This window comes from Montipora capricornis, chromosome 3 (genome assembly GCF_036669925.1).
Source record: "Montipora capricornis isolate CH-2021 chromosome 3, ASM3666992v2, whole genome shotgun sequence".
Taxonomy (NCBI): domain Eukaryota; kingdom Metazoa; phylum Cnidaria; class Anthozoa; order Scleractinia; family Acroporidae; genus Montipora; species Montipora capricornis.
In genome coordinates, this window is record NC_090885.1 from 21011826 (window position 1) to 21028416 (window position 16591).

The window sequence follows — 16591 nt, forward strand, 5'->3', positions numbered from 1 at the left end:
GGGGAAAAAATTGATGCTCCCAGAAACCCTTACCCCTATTAGGGGGATATCTTTTCCCTGAGAGGTCAATATCATATTTATGATTTACCCGGCTAGAACCTAGAATCGTTTGTTTTTAGCTTTTACAAAGTGATAGCAAACCCGCACTCTTTTATTCTGTGTCGGTATTCATTGACACCGTAAAAGATTGGAACCAACAGGGGCGTGGCTTTATTTCCCAACAGTCCCCTGGGGCCATAATCACCGGAAACTCAAATTGCAGTCTATTTCAGTTCTGGAAAAAAATAAACTAGACGACGTAAGGCCACGAGATTCGTTTAGCTTCCAAAATAGGATAGGCTTTTGCTTGAAGCCTTCGGTATAGATTTACAGGGTTAGGACTTTCTGGCCAGACAAAATCTAATCCTGGGTTTGCGTTTTGAACAACTGGTCATTGATTTTCAGCTCACTTTTGTACATGCAAAAAAGAGGAACTCCTCCGAACTGGAAAGCACATTTCAAACCATTTTTACTGCATGAGAATTCCCCGAAATGACGGTCTACTCTTTTGAAAGTTTCCTCTGCATGCAGTGTATGCTTCAAGATCAATTCGTTTTTGGCAAAGTCTTTTTTGCGGCAATACGTCTTGTTATACTTACGTTCGCCCTCGCGATCTCTTTCCTGTTTGGGATTACTCATCAGTGCCTGAGCTGCATTTGCATCATTCTTGAAGAACGGAGGATTCTTCCTTGAAGTCTTACCTACTAGTTTATGTACTGGCGAGCCAATATGTTCCTGCATTCTAGAGATCGTCTCGGAGGACCTGCAACACATAGTGAAATCGAGGCAGTGATAGTGAAAGACGGAGGAGATAATACTCCACACTTGTTTTCGTCCAGTTTTAACGCTTGTTACTGCAGCTTAACCCCTTTAGGTTATTGATCGAAGGCTAGATCAATGGCCTCTTTAAGTCTTATTTAATTTTTGCTATTTAGTCTAAATTTGAACCCAACTTGATCTGTAGTTTTGAGGTATTTTTAAAATAGAGAACGGGGAATCTTTAAATATTTTCCGTTCCCCTGTTGTAAAGACAGTCGTCGTTTTTTGGGCTTACTACTTCACGCAGGGCAGCTTAAAGTTTCGGTCCTGAATGATAACCTTGGCCTCGAACTCGACCTTTAATATTGGAATAAGATGAAAAGATAAAAAGCTTTTTTCTGTCTTGAGATCGATGTTTTAAGCCTGTCTTAGCCCGCTTCTCAATATTCCTCTTCAGTGCCCTAAGGAAACGGTTAATGCGCAGGATACTTCAGGTCACGCGACCGCAGTTTACAAATCCTATCTGTATGACTTCATCAGCAGACTGACATCATGTCGCTGTCTTTTCGATCGTCTTTAAAAAGATCATTGTTAAAACTGAGGTCGTAGACCTCAGCAATTTCGGAAAGACTAAAATTAATCAGCATTCAAACCTCAAAACACTAAGGGCGCTTTGCATTTGACGGAACTGACCGGCCAGACCGGGTAAACACACTTCGAGGATAATAAATTATCCTCCAGAAGAATGCGAGGGATTATCATGCAAGTGCTTCTTCAAATTGTTGCATTTTCTTTTCAAAATGACTGGTCTGGCCGGCCACTTCTGACGAAACAGGGGCACTCAACGAGAATATAGTTCAAAACCACTTAAACATAGCATTGTTAAACGTATTTTGGTATTTAAACGGTAGATATAGGTATATTTTTATCCCCTATTTTTTTTTTATCTGTTCGGATTTCCTAGCTGAAAGTCTAGTGATCCGAAAATTAAAGGGATCAAAATTTACCTTTTCGATAATTTCAGCCAGAAAAAAGACTCCCGAAGATTCTAGGTGACCTTTTTAGGGTAAAAATCCGTTAAAAATGGGCAATTATAGCATTTTTTAGATGTTCGAAAATCCTAGGACAGGCAGACAAGCAAGAAATTTTAGAACAAATTTTCCGAAAATTCTAGATCTCAAATCGCCTTCCGAACTGATATTTTCCGAAAATTGACGTTGGGTGCCCCTGACGAAAGGAAAGCGCCCTAAGAAACATAATGCCGACGGAAATCGTACGACAACGCCAATTACATGCTCGGACTGTAACAGTTGTGAGCGATCAGCTGTTGTCGTTCTTTGCGGTTGATTTAATAAGCGCCTTCATCGTGTATCATTCGTTGCGTAAGGGGATTTCATTACAACGCTTATCAGTTGAAACAGGCGGTCGTTTTAACATTCTGCTGTAAAGAGTTTTTCATTTGAATTTATTCTAATAATTGGAAAACGCATGAATAAACGTGGCACGATAATATGCTATGGACTGACACAAAAAACCTGTAGAGTTTGAAGACGAAAAGGGTTCTTTTGGTTTAAAATAAAAAGATACATGACATATCGTGTATCAGATATAAATCAAACTGAATGAACTTGCACCCAAGTTTCTAAACGTGCTCCAGCACTCGGCAGTTACGTCCCCTTTGGCTTATGGCTTTGTTTGCTTACGTGGACCAAGAGAAAATGAGGGGACAGAGAGGGAGGCTCAAGGCGTTGGCCGGGATATGTTATGTCCACGAAAGTTATTTTTAGACGAGCGGAAGTCTTTGTTCTAGCGGAAGTCTGTCTTCTGAGACGTCCGCATACAGTCTTGCCTCGCTCTCAGGTTCTTAGTGAAAAGAGAAAATGATGGCGCACGTGGAAGGCTGATGAATATATATTTTCTTTCAAACATCGGACCGAGGTTGGCCTGCATGCGGACGTCTCGGAAGACTTCCGCTCGTCTAAAAATAACTTTCGTGGACATGACATATCCCAAGGGCTGGACCGGGAGCCTCCTTCTCTGTCCCCTCATTTTCTCTTGCGTGGACTCATAAACCATAAAACTTTTTGAGACATCACTGCCAAGCCGGTCACATTTTGCTGGACAATTCAGGCCTGACCACAACACCTGGGAACTCCGTGGCCTACTCTTTTCGAACAGTGTGTGTTATCTTTAATGCTCCACAGTCGAGTGAGACTTTAAGCCCGTGCGTTATGTCATCTTTCTGCCGCGTTCTATGGCCCTTGGGCATTGCACTCCGCCCCTGCATGGGACTGCCTCAAATACAAAACTTTAAGCCTCCGGCTACACGTTGTAACATTGTTAGAAGAACACCTCCCAAAATTGCTATATGAATGCTTCTAATGCCCCGGCTACACGTTCAAGCATTGTTATAAAACATTTGTTGGATCAACAATGTTAGAGCGTCTAGCACAGGGACGGCGGAGCGTATTTTGTAAGTGAGGGGGGGGGAGGGTGGCTAACAAGCAAGCTCCGGAGACGCTAACTTGTTCTGAGGGAATTCTCCGCCAAAACATTTTGAAATCTTGAAGCTCGGAAATGCTACTTTCAGCATTCTCGACGATATATCAAAAACATAAACGTGGATCAACCGTAAAATGACAGATGTTTTACTTCTTATTTTATTTTTTGCTTTAAATTGGGGGGAGGGGGGAGGGGGCTAAAGCCCCCCCTGCCTTCCCGGCTCCGCCGTCCCTGTAGCATGCATGTTTGATGACATTCATTCAACATTTTTTGTTGGAAGAATGTTTTGATTTCGATCAAACATTTTGTCTAACATGCAAGCATGTAGCCGCCCTTTCAACAAAGTTGTATTGCAAAGACCAACACATACGCCATCAGAACGATTGTGCGACTAAAGTGACGTGTTGTATGCGTATCCATTAGTGTTAGAAGCTTTCTTATAACAATGTTGGATACGCATATGACATTGTTGGAAACACCTTACTTTAGTCGTTTCAACACAACTGCTATATTGTTGAAAGGGCGGCTACACACTTCAACATTTGTTGTATGTTGGAAAAAATGTTTGCTCGAAATCAAAACATTCTTCCAACAACAATTGTTGGAAACTCGTCATCAAACAAGCATGCTACACGTTCTAACATTGTTGATCCAACAAATGTTTTATAACAATGTTTGAACGTGTAGCCGGGGCTTTATAAGAACGCTTCTAACATTGTTGGATACCCATATAACATTGTTGGAAACACGTCACTTTAGTCACAATTTCAACCTCCGCCATTTTAGATTGCTCATAGTTCTCGGATTGGAGCCCTTATCTCTGATTGGTCTTCGCAATAGAACGAGTTTCAATCGAGTGTCGTAAAACAAAAACCAAAGTAATTGCTTTGGCCAATCAAAAAGGAGGGAGATAATCCGGTAAACCAATCGAAACTCGAAGTAATTACACGTAGCCGACAGAAAGCGCGGAAAAATGTGCACGCGCGAGCCACGATTGGTTTTGGTTTCACTTCTGATTGGTTGAGAAAGTGGCGCGAGAACTTTGAACCAATCACTGATTGAAGTAATGCAAAACCAAAGTAATTCGCCGCGAAGCGGCGAGGTAAATATCCACCACTAGCCACCGACTCTTAGGTAAATAGTTGTTTTAGTATAGAATAAAACAGTGAGATAATATAACATAAAAAGATGATTTTAACTCATTTACTCCTGCAAAGATTACGCGAACTGCTCGGAGGTGAATAGTAAAGGATATCCAGAGTTTCAATAGCCAATCAGTGCGCGTGTTCAACGCTATCCACTGTTTTAGTATATACTACTATTAATTTGTATATACTACACAAGTGAATAGTGCTCTCCGCGCGCGCAGATTGGCTAACTCGGAGGTGATTATCCAAGTACTATTCACCTCCGAGTTTCCTCCGAGTAGTGTGGTATATACTATAACAATTATTCACCTCAGTGTTGGTGAACGTGGTGGATATTTACCTCCACTTCGGTGAATAATTGTTAATAATAGTAATAATAATAATAACAATAATAATAATAATAATATCCGTCCTCAGATCAACCAGAGGTAAGATGCCAGACATAGGGCTTTAGTGGAACCCTAAGAAGTGCTCAGTCGTGCATGTTAAGAGGGGTGTAAAAGTGGAACATGTGGAAGGAGTTAAGTTTGATGAGTCATCAGTCATACAGTGTTTGAAAGAAGGCAAGCAGTACAAATTTCTTGGAGTACTGGAAACATCGAAACAAGAAGATCAACTGGCTTTTAAGGTTGCCTCAGAGGAGTATTTGAATAGACTCTCTGTTATATGGTTCAGCCTACTTTCAGATTACCATCGAGTGGTTGCTTCAAACCAGTATGCCCTGCCCGTTCTGAGCTATTTGATGTGGACCCAGCACCTGCCAGTCACTGACCTTCAACAAATCGATCGAGAAGCACGCAAGATCGTGGTCAGCAATGGTGGTAAACATCCTCTGGGCTCAACCACATTGTGCTACCTATCGCGGGATCAGGGCGGGTGAGGCCTGAGATCGGTGGAGGACGAGTATAAGGCCATCAAGATCAAAGGCGCACTTAAACTGTTCAAGAACACTGACCCGACAATGGAGCTTGTTCGGAAGTTCGAAGAACGTTCAGGTGTGCTTGGCCATAACGCTCACTCGTTAAGGAGGCGACAAAGTTTAGTAGAGAGCTTGGATTAGAGCTATCTCTTACATACCCCACCCCAATGTGCTGCACGGAGGAAGGCGAAGTAGTGAAAGAGTCAAAGATCAAGCAAAAGCTAAGAAGCGCACAGCAGAAGAAATTGAAAGATCAGGTATCAGGCCAGGCTTGGCAGGGAAAGTTGATAGCTTTTCGATGGGAGGAAGAACAAGAAAGCTCTGTTACAGGGGATGTCCGACAATCCCATAGCTTTAGTTGGCTGTGGCAATGGAGGACATGCCCGACATATGTTATCGCTGGCGTGTTTGAGCTGTACGAACAGTTACTTCCCACCCGAGTGTACCAGAGTAAGAAGACAAGAACGGGGTCAGACCAGATTATTGTGCCGTTTATGTGGCAAGGCAGCTGAGACGGTGGCACACGTATTAGCTGGTTGCTCTGCGCTTGTCCAGTCCAAATATCTGCAACGACATAATGCGGTGTTGAAAGTAATTTTTTTTGAGATGCAGCACAGCCTAGACCTAATGGACAGTGTACCGCCATGGTATTCACTGAGCGAGCCTAAACCTGTCTATCAAAATGACCGAGCGCAAGCCTTCTGGGATGTCCCTGTTTATGCGGATCATGTGACGGCGAGAGCTAACAGAATTGACGCCCGAATAGTGGATAGCACAGCAAAATCTGTCATCTTGCTGTAGGTGAGCTGTCCTTGGATGAACAACAGGGAGATCAAGAGCTGCGAGAAGACGGAAAAGTATGCCCCATTGCGGCTGGAATTGAAGAGGCAGTTTCCTGGATATCAAGTGAAACAGTTTAACATCGTAATGGACGTGTTAGGAGGATATAGTGAGGAACTGGAGAGCACCATCCGAAGTCTTGTAGGAGTTAAAAGGGGTAAAGAAGTATTGTTGAAAATGCAGAAGGTCGTTATGTCTGAAAGTCTGAACATTGCGAGATTTTTAAAAGTGTTAACATAAGTAGATACTAACCCCCGTCAGAGACAACAGAACAATTATTAGGATCAAAATAATTTTTTTTTTTTTGCAAGTAGAATCGTCTTAGAAGCTTTAATGTTATTGTTTTAATAGGTCTGAAGATATTCATTTTACATTTCTACCTTTTAAAGAATCGAAGCTAACCTTTGTAATTCGTTTATATATAGATAGATGTATGTAGATACGAACTTTTTAGGCATATTCAGGTTATTTTTACAGCCTTTAGGTTACGCAATAGCGCCCTATTGAGCTATGTGCTAAGCTAGCATACGAACGTTTATACTGCTAAATAATAATAATAATAATAATAATAATAATAATAATAATAATAATAATAATATGAGAGCACTTGTAGTTCAATAATAGTTCAAGGCGTTTGACAGTACTTGGCAGACAATGAAAATAAAGATGGACGAAAAGTAAGAGGTGAATATTAGCATACAAGAAAAACAAGCTATGTTTTATGAGGATAAAAAGCTCATACACGTGACGTTTTATCGATGTTTTGATAGGCTGTTAGGCTCATCAATATTATTAGTGAGTTTTTGAAGACCCGATACAATACAGCAGCAAGGTGCAATAATCAAGTCTGGAAGATATGAGTGTTGATCTCCAAGCAATCCATCAAAATATATAATATTTCTGATGTTCCTGATATAAATATAAGACAATTCGTGGCATAGGAATTACAATGTTCCTCAAACGTGTCCTACGCACGGCTCAGCTTAGTTGCCAACAGGGGCGGAACTTTAGATAATCCAATGATGGCAGAAGACGAAAGTGTGGATAGATAAACAGCAGCCCTGTTTTATCCTGATTGAGTTTTAACTTGTTGAAAAACATCAATTGGCTTATGTCTTGAATATATCTTTCGATATGAAACTTTGAAAGAAATATATAACTGCTGAAGATCGTAAAAAAAAGGAGTAAAACGACACGTCATGTCATCTTGCAGGTTGAGAACCGGATGATAAGTTATTCTTAATGAGTCGCTTAAGTCCTCTTCATTGACGCTCAAGACAAAATGGGAAGAGCGGTTTATTTAAGGAACGGTTTTCCAAAGCACTGGTTGCATTTTATGGCAAATGCTAAACAGCAGGCTATTTTATCATCAAATTTAACAAGTGGCAGACACATAGAAAATATGAATGGGAAAGAATGCAAAAACGAAGGAAAAAGGATTCAAAAAGGAAAACTCCGGCTTGCCAAACCTAACCTCACAATTACGTGGGGAAATTCTAAAATTATCACCGTCACCAATCAGCGGCACAATTAACGCAGTTGTTTGGAGGCTTGGAACATCAATGCCGTCCACGCGGCGTCCACGCTCCTTGTGATAATGGCGATATATTTGCATCTTTTTAATAGAAAAGGACGCTAATTACTGTCAATTAGCGCATCCTTTCCCTTTTTAGGAAATTGGTAACATATAAAAGGACTCATGCTATAACACTAAATCACCCCTGATAAAGACACGAGAAGAAATTTCGAAACTATTTGGGTCTTTGAATTGTAACTTTCTACGCTTCACTCAAATTTCTTCACACAGGGTGGCTTCAAACTATGTCAAAACGAGAAAAAAAGAACAGGCCCCGTGCACAGATGCTGATAATGATCCAAAAAGTGTTTCTCAGCAAATTAAATATCATCTCAATTATCAGAAAGTCATCGAAAAAACGCATAACGATCGTTCTCTGAGACGTACTCATATGGGGCATTTGACTTATTCTCGCCTTGTTATCATGGTATGCGTTGCTTCGACGTTAGGGTCTGAAATATTCCAGTTTTATAAAAGCCTATGCAATTTGAAACGCAAAATCTCAACTAATTCCTCAAACCTTCTCTGAATATTTCCGCCATTGATTAATCTCCTCTTCTCTCCGTTCTCTTCCGAGATAAGACAAACGCTTGGGCACGTACGAACCGATTACCGCCGGAAAAACGTAAACCCCCAAGCAGAGCTGCCTAAATTCCGGAAATTGAAAGATCGTCTTTCAGTCACCCAGAAAACAAAATTTTGAGCCAATAACATCAAAGATTGAGATTTCATGACACAAAAAAAACTCAAGAATTCATTCATGACTTTCCCCTTCCTTTTTTATGGAATTAAGCAACTAAAAATGTTTGTTTTCAATAACTAAGCACTACAAAAGAATTCAGATTCTACTGTTTTTAGAGGTTTCATAAGAGAGGATACATTGACAAGAATAGGAATTTTGGGACTTGCTACCCGTTCAGTTAAAACAAATGTCGGATTAGGAGATTTCAAACAAGCCAGCTCTATCACGGCTTATTAAGTTACGCATCGTATTATAGATGTTAATCTATAAATAATGGTCGCCGCATTCTTATTATTAAAACAGATCGGACGATTTGAATTAGTTCTGACCACTTAAAAAATGTTAAGCCTTGACATTTAATATATGTACTCTTTTGTGTACATCCGCGAAAACTATTCTTTTGCAATCTGCTGATATGCGAAGGAATGATAATCCCTCTCTGAAGCTATCTTCGGGATTTCTCTCGAAGAAAAGCTGCATGACCCATTTTGGTGCCAAAAACCCATCGACTACACTCATAATAAAATGATAAGAGCAAGAGACAGAAGAGAACAAACTATTTGTCCCGCAACCTGATGAAAGCGATTCATTCAGTTGACATTATAGACAAACTGAAAGACCGGACCTGCTTCATTTAACGGTCTTGAGCGGCGGTTTCCAACGGAAACTAAAAATTTGCCGTACTGATTTAATACTGCAGGAGTTCGTGGTATCCTGGTCTGATGGTCAGTAGGATCGACCAAAGCGCAGCTTGCGTCTTTATACAAGCACATAAAAAATAACCACTCACCTCCAGTCACACTGATATCAACCTTTTCCGCCTTATATAAACAGCATTGAATCGAGGAGCACGCTTTACAACGAATATGAGACAGTTCTCGTCTTATTTAAACCAGCGAGCTCTTAAAGCCAATGGATTTTTAAAATACAAAGCTATAAACTGGAGTAGGCTGTTTCATTGCAACTAGTGGCCCTCTTCAGAATGACCGAACTTTGACACGATGTTAATCCAGTTATCGATCGATTTATCTTATCTCGTCTTATTCTTCAAGCCAATACGACAGCACATAAACAGACGCGTACTCAAAGAAAGTAATGTCCTTTTAAAATGCATTGTATTGTCTCAACTGACATCACACATTGTTATCTATTTTCGTTCAACTTTGAAAATCCAGTCCATGTCAAACTCTGTAAAAAACGCGGATCATGCGATGCCATCATATTACGTTCGCCGACGTGAGTGCTTTAACGCCTAGTTACGAGGTTCAACTACCATGGACAATGAACTATGCAGATCGCAATACTTATACAGTGCAAGTAACTCCTATACTTGTAGAGCAAATTGTTTTTATTGTCGGAATCCCCATGAATCAACTCCGCGTGGTCAGCGATGATTGAGCCCTAAAGCGCATCTGATTTTCAGAGAATTGTTAAAATTCCAAACGATAGGTTTTTTCAGACAAATAGAAGTACTGATAAACAAAGTCAAATTTACTCAATTTTTTTTACGGAAATCGAACACAACATCCTCACCGCAGAGATACTGAACTGAAAATGAAAATAGAATGACTTGAACAATTTTGTTTGCTAGGGTCAACTGGCTAAAGCAAAGGTAAGTAAGTTTATACACGTATAACAACTTACTCCCTGAAGAAGTAAAGCCCGCGTTCCGCTGACGAAATATTGGAAAATATTACTAACCTCAGCCACACAGACAGCCTTGCTCTATTATTCGAGTTTTAAAACGAGGAGAAACTTTCTGGAATGAGAAAGCACATCGCTGGACCGGTCCCTCCAACATGACAGAACTTTTGGTCAATTTTATTTCTGGATCCACACCTAAAACTAATCATCGTCCGGTACCGGAGCTCTAAATAAACTTTTCTATCTCTTTGTATCGCCAAGAATGTCGAATGTTTTAGTGCGGTCTCAACCCTCAAGTACAAAGTTTAGAATGCCGTCTCGTAACAGCTCTCTAGTCTTTTGTTGTCAAGTTCATACCTAAAGCAATGCCCGGACAATGAATTCGTATCTCAGTGTATGAGCATAAAAAAATACCGGGGGTATTAAATTGGACAGAGAAAGCCATATGTCAAGCCAATTTTCAAAGACGCTCCTCGAGAACCCAATCTTCGCCAAACGTTTGGTCGTCATTTTAAATTTTGAATCAGAAGAAAAGAGTTAGGAGAAATGGAAAGGACCTTTAAGGAACTTTATTAAGTGTCAAGTGTATTTAGCGTTGGAGTACTAATTTGCAGTAAACGCAGAAAAATTGGAAATTTTAAAACCTACTACAAAATGCTGGATAAAAACTCAGTTCTACAATACCACAATGATGTTAGAAGTATAATGACGACAAACACCTAACGCGAGATAGAGTTATGATTTCGCCCGACAATAGTTTTGCTCACATGCGACTGATGACGATGATGACGAGAAGGGTATGAACTGAAAAGTGAAAAACTGGAAAACTATATTTAAACACGTGACATTGATGAGCCTAAAAAAAGGACTCGTTACAAAGATGTACGTGCAGCTCGGATGCAGCTCGGATGCAGAAAAATTCATGCCGAATCAATCTTCTTACATCTTTATTATGGTCAAATTGTTGCTTTTGAAGATACCCAAGGTTAGCGCTTACCATGGGTTAGCCTGCGAGCAGGCTCTCTCTCCTCGGTGGGAGAGAAGGAGAGCCTGCACGCATCCCTTTGAATTTTGAATGCCGCCTCCTGATGTCACGCTGAGAGAGCTGTCAAAAATTAGCCAATCAACGCGCACCCGAAGTAAACATTGAAAAAAGAACAGAAAACAGAAAGCCACCCGTTGTGTATTTCAATTTGCTCGAGGCAGAAACTCAAAAAAAAACTGTAAAGGAAGGAAGACTTCGCCAGAAAAGCCTATAACAACTATTGCTGATGCTGTAAAGCGTAGCTGAATATTCATTACGGTAATTCGTCGAAGTCCCTTCCGCGGAACAAATGTTTCGTTCGTTAGGGAAAAATTAAGCACACAAACTTCAAACGACGGGAATCGTAATAGAGAAATTCGTTTTCCCTGACCGCATCTCCTCTGTGTGAGAATCGTCGACCACAACTGCTGCTAAATTTCGGTAAAGCGAAGCGGGGTTATCTTTTTTAATTTATTTTAATGAATCAAGACATTACATACATTACAATATTCTAATACCTACACCAATTTATTTCAAAGGTTTATTGAGTATTTGCGGAGTTACGAGGAGATCGAGCAATCATTTGTGGAGTCGCCTTTTCGGCTTAACCAAATACTCGCTAAAATCGTGTAGAGTTCCTCTATCGTTCTCTATCGTTAAATCAGCAACAGAGGCAGCCGAAAGGCCCATTTTTGTCCAAATGTGATCAGCGATAATGCTTTGTCGAGGACAGGAAACTACCACGGTGACATGAAGTCGCCCTCGTTGTATTTTGGCCGCTACGAAAAACAGTTGGGAAATAAGCCTTTTTCCGAATCCTGTGGATAACAGAGATAGAACTTCCTTCCTTCCAGTAGAGAAGCCATTGCATCGCGTCGCCCGACCTTTAATTATGTAAAGTTATGGTAAATTGCAACATTCTACAATTTTCTCAGACGCATTTCTGACCACCTCATCTCTGCGAAGCGAAGAGGCTTTCTTATTGTCGGAGCTTGTCACTGGTGACGTCACGAGGTTATTTCATTTCAGCCAATCAGTATTTTGCGTCCAAAATTTGGACGCGACATTCAGAATACAAAGCCTTGCGGGCAGGCTCTCATTCTACCCCCAACCCCAGTCCCTCGGAGGGCCTGCTCGCAGGCTAACCATGGGTTAACAGGTTGTCATGGGCAGCAGGCACTGGGTGTCCTGTGGTATTCTTAGTGACTGTTAAAGCCTCTAGAAGCCAATTATCAAGAATTTTCCCTTTTGACTGTTAAATTTCTGCGGTGGATACGTGGCCTTTGTGGGCAGCCTGTAAAGTTGTGCCGCGTGATGTTAATCTCTTTACATATAAAACAGCTGGCAGAAGTTTGTTTCTGCCGGAGGCCAGTTCTGCTTGAGTAATCCTACTAATCGCAAGTGAAGAAACTTCAACCTACTTCCTGTTTTTGTTGCAATTATCACACGATAATAATTATCTATCTCATTTTAGAGAAGTTTGCTTCTAGATTTCAAAAGATAAATATAAATAATACTTTGAATTTTTAGGACCAAAAGTCGTTTAATATTGATATGATATTGGATTCTCGTTCACTTTTCTTCTAAGCAAATAAAATTTGATAGAATTTGCATCAGATAGCCCGAATATACGTCGGCGTATGTTCTACATCTTGGTTGGTATATTACACTTAATGTCAATGGGCGACCGATATGGGAAAAATATTTTGAAATCCCCTTTAATCGAAATGAATAGTTCAAGTGGGAGTTTGTTTTGTCCGAGCATTTTCTCCCAATTTTTGGCGCGAAATTACCAGCTTTGTTATCGTTTGTTTGTTCATCTCTGAGGAAGGCACTTGAACGGAACTCGCAAACTGACGACCATGAATTTGACGTTATTTGGAAGCTACGTCATAAACTCTAACAAAATACACAATTATGAGAAGTACAACAAAGAAAAGTTCACTATGATTAAACAGAACTGAAACAAAGTAAATCATGGGATCATCTGTGTATAAATTACTCTCAACGACACCGATGGATTAAAAGGAATATAGAACGTGCTAGAACTGGGTTAGTCTAGGTTTTCTCTGGATACGTCGTTCTGGTTAACCTCCGCAGAAGTAATTTAACGTATCTATTACAGTCATTACATTGACAAGTGCGAAGATATTTCGGATTTATACCTACGAAGATATTATGTCACTGTCCTCTGCCTTGGTTTTCTACTGGCGTCTCCTTGCTTGAAAATCAACAGAACGGCCTTTTCGCCTTGGAAAGAGGAAAATCACTCCTCCCGACGGCAAAATAATGCTAAGAATAATAATGAAATAATGCTGTGAGTCAGCATAAACAATAGGAGAGTTGTTGTGATATTTTACATCCTCTCAACGCACTCAACTGACGCAGGCTAAATCTAATGGTTAATAAGCTGGAAACCTTAATATTTTCAAGTACAGCGGGCCAAGGTAAGCGAATCTAAAAGATCGGGATCGTGTCGTAAATTCTTAGCAGGAGATCTGGACGGCGAATCAAGTATTGATGGATTTATGAAAAGAACAAAGATGACAGGAGTAAAGGATTGTTCGCATAGTATAAGTGTACAATAGAGCGAGCTGTTGATCAGACACAGTTTGTGGTTTGTTGAATATACAACTAACAGTTTGATAACGCATCGCCAAGAAAACGATGAAAAGAGTGGCCTAAATAAGCAGTGACCTATAAACAGCTCACCTGAACTGTTTAACAAGTGCGTGGTGCATTGGAGTGTAACGGCTCCCTGATCAGTCTAAGCGTTCTCCATCGTAGAAACAGCTAGACAAAGATTGTGACAGGCACCGCTGTCTTAAAATTTCATTTGCATTAGGTGGTGTTATCAAGCCTTATGAATTTGAAATAATTTGCATGAAAGATTATATTTCAATTAAGGACGGCTGCGAGGCGTAATTACTTAAAAACATGGCTCTTAGTGGAATTACGATTATGACTAGAATGAGTTGATCATGACCTGACATTAATAGTATTAATTAATCACTTGACTTAGGGTAGCTTACCTTAACTGTGATTCATCTTTCGAAGGAGGTGGTTGTTCCAATTCAGACTCAATACTTTCTTGAAATGTGCAGAATGGTTTCACTCTTCAACTCTTCTCTGGTATGTTAATTACAAAACGGCCATGCGTGCCTTTTAAGACTTTTAAGCGGTCCACCTTGCTTTATTGTATTTAGGCCAGTCATACATGGATAATATAATGACACATTTCGCTCGGCGTTTGATTACAAGTGGATTGCTCGCTCCACTGATAGCTTGTTTGTACAATCTGCGTAGTAATTATAAAAAGTTTCATTTCTCCTAAAGCAGAAAAGATCCTAGTGTTTATTTGTCAGTGGGAACTGGCCCACCGTACGAAAACTGTTTTGACTATATGACTTTTTCAAAAACCGGAACTGTAGTGCTTGTTACATACAGAGTTGATTGAACAGTGACCACTCCATCGCCTTTTGAATTGTAAATCATTATCTGTATTAATAGCTTTATAAAATACAATCTTGTTACGCCGTTTGAATATTCATCATATTTTCTGAACTTGAAAATTGATTGTTTTTAAGCCCTTGTCAGGGCATAAACCAAACTTTTTTCGTCGTAACCACGGAAATGAAACCAATTTGCATCAATTTCCTAGAGATGATGTAAAATGCATGGAATTAGGACTGTTTTAAACGTGAAAACTTGATTTGCTAAGCCCATGAAGTCCCTAATATGCATGTTAACAATGGAATGTGTAACAAAGCGAGCCGTACATGTTTAATTCATCGAATTACAACTCACTTTTGTTGAAATACAGTTACCGCCATTTCATCCCGTGATTGACATTTCAGGCAAATAAAATGCTTGTGACCAGTGCCTCTCCTTCTTCAATGTCGCGAACCCCGCTTGTCAATTACTAATGTGATCATCACTAACCGAAACAACAACGACAACAACAATAACAAACAAAAATTTGAAGCGTTTGTTCAATGGGAACCCAACTTGTTTTGACATGTTAAATTAATAATCCCCCAAAAAATCCAGGGTACTCGGAATGAGCGGCAAAAGCCACGAAGGATTCAGCTCCGCTTCCGAAAAGAAAACAGCGGAAAAACCTCGCAAGCCTCGCCGGCCACTTGTTAAAGGAACGCCACTACAGAAACTGTGACTTTATGTCAGAGTGCTTTATGATGCTTTTCCACCCTTTGGCTCGGTGCTGTAGAAGTGCCAACTCTCTCTTTGGCTTAATTAACTTTAAATACTAAACGTAGGTAGTGAAAACCCAATTACAAGAGGGGAATGCTTGTTTGCATTTCAGTTTTGCCTCGTTAGCACAATACTATCGTTTTCAGTCAGTCAGCCGAGAATAAAGTACTGAATATTGGAAGTGCATTGCATAATGAGCTGTCGATCTCTGAAAATTTGAACCCGGTATACCTTTATATATATCTTTGAAGATTTGAAATTTTACAAAGAATGGATGGGAACCGAGCGCCTTTGCCACCCTGCAAGAATTTATCAGTTTTTGATGGCTAATAAATATCATAACTCTCTCTTTATCGAAGCCAAAGGGCTTAATATTGTTGATTTAACTAGCTAGGTTTACCTAGTTCAAGTTGTAAATCGAATGGTGCCTTCTGTGAGCAAACTGGTTTGTCAGCAAATTAGCATTCCCATTCGGAAAACCATTATTTTGCAATGAGAGAAATAACAAAATTGAGTGTCACCATAAAAAAAGAACACTCAGTACTTTTCGCGTGTACAACATTGGCGGTTACAATCAACGAAAAGCTTGAAACCATCAGGTTAAGATGGTACAATACAATAATTCAATAACTTTATTTAAGGGGGGGAGGGGAGAGGAAGACGTAACAACCTTTTTCAGTTTTCTAGGTTATGGTATCATTAACCTTGCTCTGCACCGGCTCCTAACAGCCCCTGATAGAAAGCAGTCAAAGCATTTGAATAAGTCAAACTCAAGTACATTTTCTGTCAACACATGACTGGGAGGTGTTCTGCGCAAGCGCAACTGTGTGACAGGTTCGTTGCAAGCCGAGTACGTCATCGTGCTTTTTGCAATTTAATGGTCTGGGTGTCAATTTGGTCATTTCTCAATACAGGCTTTCTTTTAAGGTAGCTAAGCAACTCTAAGACAAAACGGGTTGATATATGCTACCGCTTTAATTGGAGGAAGTCGGTTACTGCATATTCTGCGCTATTAGCCGAAGTGTTTAAGCCGGTATATATTATCATATGAAAGGTCTGGAGGCCGGAGGGAGTGTAGAAACGGCGAGGGAGAATGGGGAGAGACGCGAAAAAATTTCTCGCCTCAAACGCGCGCGAAAATGGAAGATAACGACTGTTTTGCAGTCTAGTGGTGTAAAAACCGAAG

At 40.2% G+C, this 16591-nt stretch overlaps 1 protein-coding gene across 1 annotated transcript in view; it reads right to left on the reverse strand.

Annotated features, from left to right (window-relative positions):
• LOC138039948 (probable DNA double-strand break repair Rad50 ATPase) overlaps nucleotides 1-15064 on the reverse strand; it is a 21423-nt gene extending 6359 nt beyond the window's left edge. The window contains exons 1-3 of the mRNA XM_068885769.1: nucleotides 14226-15064; nucleotides 13359-13485; nucleotides 639-802 (exon numbers count right to left, since the gene is read on the reverse strand). Of these exons, the coding sequence (XP_068741870.1) occupies nucleotides 639-780 (142 nt within the window). The 5' untranslated portion in view covers nucleotides 781-802; nucleotides 13359-13485; nucleotides 14226-15064. The remainder of the gene's footprint in view (nucleotides 1-638; nucleotides 803-13358; nucleotides 13486-14225) is intronic.
• Between the last annotated feature and the right edge of the window lie 1527 nt (nucleotides 15065-16591).